Source organism: Thamnophis sirtalis, unplaced genomic scaffold, assembly GCF_051295495.1.
Source record: "Thamnophis sirtalis isolate CommonGarterSnake01/CBP01778 unplaced genomic scaffold, rThaSir2_p1.2 scaffold_11, whole genome shotgun sequence".
Classification (NCBI taxonomy): Eukaryota; Metazoa; Chordata; class Lepidosauria; order Squamata; family Natricidae; genus Thamnophis; species Thamnophis sirtalis.
The window spans coordinates 40,858,399-40,864,255 of record NW_028261391.1 but is presented as its reverse complement, the minus strand read 5'-3'; the positions used below and the strand labels follow the sequence as shown (position 1 = coordinate 40,864,255).

At 37.4% G+C, this 5,857-nt stretch overlaps 1 protein-coding gene across 3 annotated transcripts in view; it reads left to right on the top strand.

Moving 5' to 3' along the window:
• Positions 1–1,534: 1,534 nt before the first annotated feature.
• Positions 1,535–5,857, top strand: part of VPS8 (VPS8 subunit of CORVET complex) — a 110,496-nt gene continuing 106,173 nt past the window's right edge. Inside the window, exons 1-3 of one of the 3 annotated variants that reach the window (XM_087725595.1) lie at positions 1,535–1,637; positions 3,916–4,148; positions 5,652–5,720. In XM_087725595.1, coding sequence (XP_087581721.1) covers positions 3,999–4,148; positions 5,652–5,720 — 219 coding nt within the window. In that variant the 5' untranslated portion in view covers positions 1,535–1,637; positions 3,916–3,998. Of the gene's footprint in view, positions 1,853–3,915; positions 4,149–5,651; positions 5,721–5,857 lie in introns of all 3 variants that reach the window. The other 2 variants (XM_087725593.1, XM_087725594.1) reach the window with 2 other exon arrangements.

The window sequence follows — 5,857 nt, the reverse complement described above, 5'->3', positions numbered from 1 at the left end:
TTAAAAATATAAAATAGTTTGGTTTTGTTGTATAAGTAGTTCTTGACTTATGACAACAACTGATCTAAATATTTCTGTTGCTAAGCAAAGCAGTTGTTAAGTGAGTTTTGTCCCATTTTATGAACTTTTTTGTCACAGTTGTTAAGAGAATCATTGCTGGCATTCCAGAAGACCATTGACTTTGCTTCTCAGAAATTGGCGGGAAGATTAAAAAAATGGTGATCCCATGATCCTGAAACAGGGCAACTGTCATAAATATAGGCCAGTTGCCAAGACCCCAAATTTTGATCACATGACCAGGGAGACGCTGCAACAGTCATAAGTGCGAAAACCAGACATAAGTCACTTTTTTCAGTGCTGTTATAACTTCAATGGTCACTAAACAAATGGTTTTTAATCAACTACTACCTGTATGTGATTTTTTATTATATTGTTATATAATACAATAACAATAAATAAACAATAAACAAGTGCAAATGCACATGTTTTTCTTTTCAACATTTGTCATTTATTGTTGTATTATGTTATATATTATGCTATATTATATCAAAAGCATTCCAAAGCCAGCAGATTACAGTGAGTTACTGGTCTCCAGAATGCCTAGTATAAAAGCTACAAGATGACATTGCTCTTATACAGAGCTTTAATTAAATATAGTTTCCATATGCCTTTATAGCAGTAGAAGATCCTAATTATGGATATGGGTATGCCAGGAGAAACATAAAAGGAGGATAGAGTGGAATGGGGTATTTAAGTAGTGTGTGTGTGAGAAAACAAGAATTGAGATCAAGAATAACCAAGAATGATTGGGTGAATGTGGATTAATTCCCAAAGCAAGTACAAAAGAAAATATTATGGTGGGTTGGTGAAGTTCTGAATCATAAAATAAAACATATGAAACAGGAGCGAATTGCTTAAGAAAAAGATCCTCAAGTGATAGCAGTGTGAAATCTAAAAAACAAGTAGCCATATATAAATGATACCATTTTGTATTCATACCAAGGATTCGTAAAGCAGTATATATACTGAAAAAGACAATTGAATAGAATACAAGGAAAAGGAAGAATATTTTAAAAAGTTTCATTGCTTATTGAATGTTATAAATATTTGCATAAATAGTGATTTATGTTTATGTAGATGTATATAAATTTAAAATGTGCCAATATGTTAATCATGGCATTGTTTCAGTCCATTCCCATTCTGAGAAATAACTGAAATTGAAATCCATTGAAAGCAATGGAATATATTTTGAGGCAATTTTAAGTACAGGATGGCATCATGAAATGGTTTTACGTTATCACTCAGGGAGACAAGACTAGGCTTTGTAGCCCAAGATGTGCTCCTTCTATTGCATCTTTAGGTAGCGTACTACTGCACTGCATAAACAGTCTTTCAAAATGCCTGGATTGACGACGGTAAATTTCACGCAAGCACGTGCATCTTTCGTTGCTGCCAGAAGAGGGTGCTATAGAAACAAGGCTCGGTTGATATGAGTCAGGGCGGACGCGTTAAGAAAGCGCCGGGGAAACAGTTTCTTCGACTTCGGGCGGAAGTGAAGCCTGGAAAGGGGCCGGGGGTGTGGCAGCCACTACTACAGCAACCCAGTGTCAAAAAGGGTTTCCTGGGAAAGTGGTTTGGTGAGCCCGCTTTCTTCTCTGCGTGTTAAAGGACCGGGAGCCGGACGGCTCGCTGCCGCGGCAGGGAGTTTTGGCTGGAGGGAACCCCGAGGCTTTCTCCCGAGAGCAGTAGCTGTCTGTCGGTAGCCGGGGCACCCACCGAGCCTTCCACGTAAAGCAGCGGAGCTTCCCTGAAAGCGGCTGGAAGTGCCACGGTCGGTGCCGCTCTTCGTTGTGTACGGCGTGTATTCTCCCTTTCCTTGCAGCCTTTTCATCCTTCCTTGTCTTCGATGCTTCAAGCTGGTCGGTGCTGTGATCGTGGATTCCTGCACTCGGCGGGCGATGAGGTTGGACGGCCTCTTGCCGACCCCTTATGCTCTGCAATGAAACGCTTCTGTAAAATCTGATGCGTTAGCAAAACACGGTGAAGAAAGATCCATTCACTTGAGCCTGTTTAAATCTCTTAAGCATCGGAAGGAGGCAATAGCCAATCGCTTCCGGAAAACAGAATCTTGCCAAGGAAACTGCAGGCACTTGTAAACTGTCAGCCTCTGAAAATCTGGCAAGATTGAATGGAAAACGATAAAGTATAGAGTAGTTATCCTGACGTACTGAAAAACCTGCTAGTGCTCTGGCTGAACCTTTATGAAGTATCTTTGAGAAATCCTAGAGAAGGGAAGAAGTGTCAGGCGAATTGATGGGAGGGAGGCATTTTTGCATCTTTAGAAAGGAGATAAAAGAAGGATTTGGGGAACTACAGATCTGTCAGTATGATATCAGTACTTGGGAAGATTATCCTTACTTTTTTTTTTTAATGAGGCAGCTTCCTATATAGATTGTGCAGATGCTGTAGATATAGGATATATTGATTTCAACAGGATATTTAATGTATCTATGACATTCTAATTTGTAATCTGTTGAAATTTAAACCCGATGGTAGTAGGTAGTAGGTTTGCAATAGTGCTCAAAGAGTAGTCATTAATAGTTCTGTATCAAAGTGGAATGAATTATGGAGTGTAAACCTCTTTTTTGTTGAGTTTTGGGCATTCTTCTTGTGTCATATCCTTCATTGGACATTGGCAATCATGTTGACAATCCTATTTGTATCAACAGCCACACAAAAAAAAAATGCTGTTGCGTTTTGTCCAAACCAGTCCCTTAGATTTTGGGCATTGGACTATTATGTAGTTGTTCAATTCCTTTGGAATAAAACAGGGTTTTAATCAGCTGTGGATGGAAGTAGTGTTCTCTTGTGTTGTGTCTCAGGGTTAGCTTCTCTTTCTCCTGGTATTCAATTACATTGGTAGAGACCATCAGTTCAGGGCGTAATATTACTACATCGATGTTATCCAATGTTATAGTTCTACCTCGGACTATGCTGGAGATGCTCTTGATGTTGTGCTGGTGTCCCTGGTTTCTGTTAAGATCTCTGTCAGTCCTTCAAGTTAGGCCAGATCAAGAAATGGACATCGCAAGGATTTTAGGAAAGTGATCTTTTTTTTATAGGATATAGTGAAAGGTCCTTGAAAGCTTCTCTTTCTCCCATCTATCACCAAACAAAATCAAGATGGGATTATTTTGAATTACCTTTCTCTCACTGTAACTCTTTTCTTTAATTATACCTTTTGTCTCCCGTAAATGGATTTCATATTTTTCCCAAAGCCATTTTCTAAATTCTTTTAAAGACTCTGTTTTCTTGATGGGGAAGTACTATTCTTCAAGAAACAAGTTTGTGACTTAGTCCTCCTGGACTCATTACTTTTGTTAATGACCTGTTCTTTAAATTGCTTTTGTTGTAGGCAGATTAGGTCCCACTTCAATTTCACTGTGGAGGAAGCTCAAAACAGTGTTCTTTCCTGTTGACTGGTTGATTACTCAGATGCCATTTGGGTTTGAAGGCATCAATGAATAAAGATTTTCTTATACTTTTTAGCTTTATTTTTACTGTGGATGTTTTATTGTTATTTTGCTTATCATGGATATTTTATTGTTTACGTATTTTATATGCTACATTTCTAATTACTAAAAATCTTATAAGATTTGGTGATATAAAAGTTGAAAGAATGAATGAAGCATCCACTTTTGCCCAGGCCCACTGGTATTTCATCTGAAACCACTGCTCTGGGTATAGTGCCACAGCTGATTTCTAGATATTACTGTACATCTGATTCATAATAATATGTGTGGACTTTACTATTACTATTCTACAGTTTGCATTTTGTAGAAGTACTGACCTTTTCTCTTATATTAATTAGAGGTGCTATAAATGATCATTTTTTTTCTATATTGTTAATTGCAGACTATGTCAATTAAAGATTGTTGGGCAGAAACACTTTAAACTTTCTATCAACTGGCTGATTAATATTGCTGGAAATAGGAAAGATGGAAGAAGCTTTCAAAACTGGGACTCAAAGCCTTGATCCAGATCAAGGCTGTTTCTCTATGATGGATGAATCCAGTCAACAAGAAGCCCCTTCTCCCAAATTATCTATTACTGAATTGAGCAAAGAGTTAGAATCAAAGAGTGAGCTGGTAAGTTGTAGCTATCTATTACTATTTGCAGAACAGATCTTATTCAAAGACCACTCTGCATTTTTGACAGGTTTTTTGGATGAGAGCGGGGGTATCTGTTCTGTTGTTGGCTTTCATATTACAATTTGTAATATGCTTGGTTCATAAGTGTTCATAATAATCAGAATAATTTTTGAGTAGCTCCTTTCACGTTTTTGTTATTGCTTTTTAACGTTGCTGGTTCTTGAAGCATCAAACCATAAATACACAAACACACATAGAAACACAGGTACAGACATATGTACACACAGAGAGAATGCTATGCATGTAACTGAGCTGTCCTGCCATGGCTCTTTGAAATGTGATATTGCATATATATACTGCTCATGTGTGTTTCATAGAGTATAAAGCAGCTGTAAATAGCCATATATGTGAAGAATAGTCTTGGTTCATAACCTGAGAATTTTTTGAAAAAATATTAAGTCTGTGTTCATATGACATGCTACACCCTGGTTTGTTTAAGCATAGTTTGTTGCCTAAATTGTCCTCCTTTCAGATATGATTTTCCTTTCTTTTCTTTCTTTCTTTCTTTCTTTTGTAAAACTTTTTTTTTACTGTCTTCCACACTGTTGACTGCTGGCAATGGCCTGGACTCTTCCCTACTGTTTTCTGGAAGCGGTTTCCCATTGCTTTGTTCCTAGGACTGAAAAAGAGTGACTGGGCCAAAGTCACCAAGCTAACTCCATGCCTAAGGCAGGAATAGAATTCATGGTCTCCCAATATCTAGCCTGGTACCTTAACCGCTGCATCAGATGGCTCTCCCAGAGAATATCTTGAACCATAATTCATTCACACAAGACATGTCCAAAGCAAGTAGCAAAATGGGTTTGAATGATGTATGAACCTATTTCTAAAAAGGCGAGAGAACAGGGCTTCAGAGTGCTGCATAAATACAGCTAGTCCTCAATTTACAACCTTTCGTTTAGTGACTTACAAAGGGACTGAAAAAAAATGACATGATAGTTTTTCATATTTACAATCATTGTGGCCTCCGTAAGGTCACATGGTCAAAATTAAGACATTTGGCAACTGACTCCTGTTTATGATAACTGCAGTGTCCTGGGGTTATGTACTCATCTTTTGTGACCTTCTGATAAAGTCAAAGGGAAAGCCAGATTAATCTAACAATGGTGTTACTAACTTAACAGCTGTAGCGATTAACTTAACAATTGTGGCAAGGAAGATTATAAAATGGGGGGAAACTCAATTAACAAATATCTCAATTAGCAACAAATTCTGGGATCAATTTTGGTTGTAAGTCGAGGACTGCCTGTAAAATTCAGAAGTTGCCTATACCATTCCCTGGCTTAGATTTCTTATTCACATATTTTTGAAAACTTTCTTTGGAAAGTGTCAGTTTTAGAAGGAGAATAGTATTAGGAGTATGATGCATTGTGTTATGAAAAGCCGACAGCTTACATCCCAGTAAAGTTTAAAGATATTTTTTTTCATTTCTTCATCTAGATTGATGACAAAGAATTTGATATTCCTCAAGTTGATACTCCTCCAACATTAGAAAGTATTTTAAATGAAGTAAGTTGACCAGTGTGGTATCCATTTCCCTTTTTCTGTTACAAAAGTAGAAAGCAGATAGGCATGCTTCTTAAATGTCTGCTTTTTTACTTCCTAGAATGCTATGACCAAATTATTTTAGTAAATGAAAACAGGAT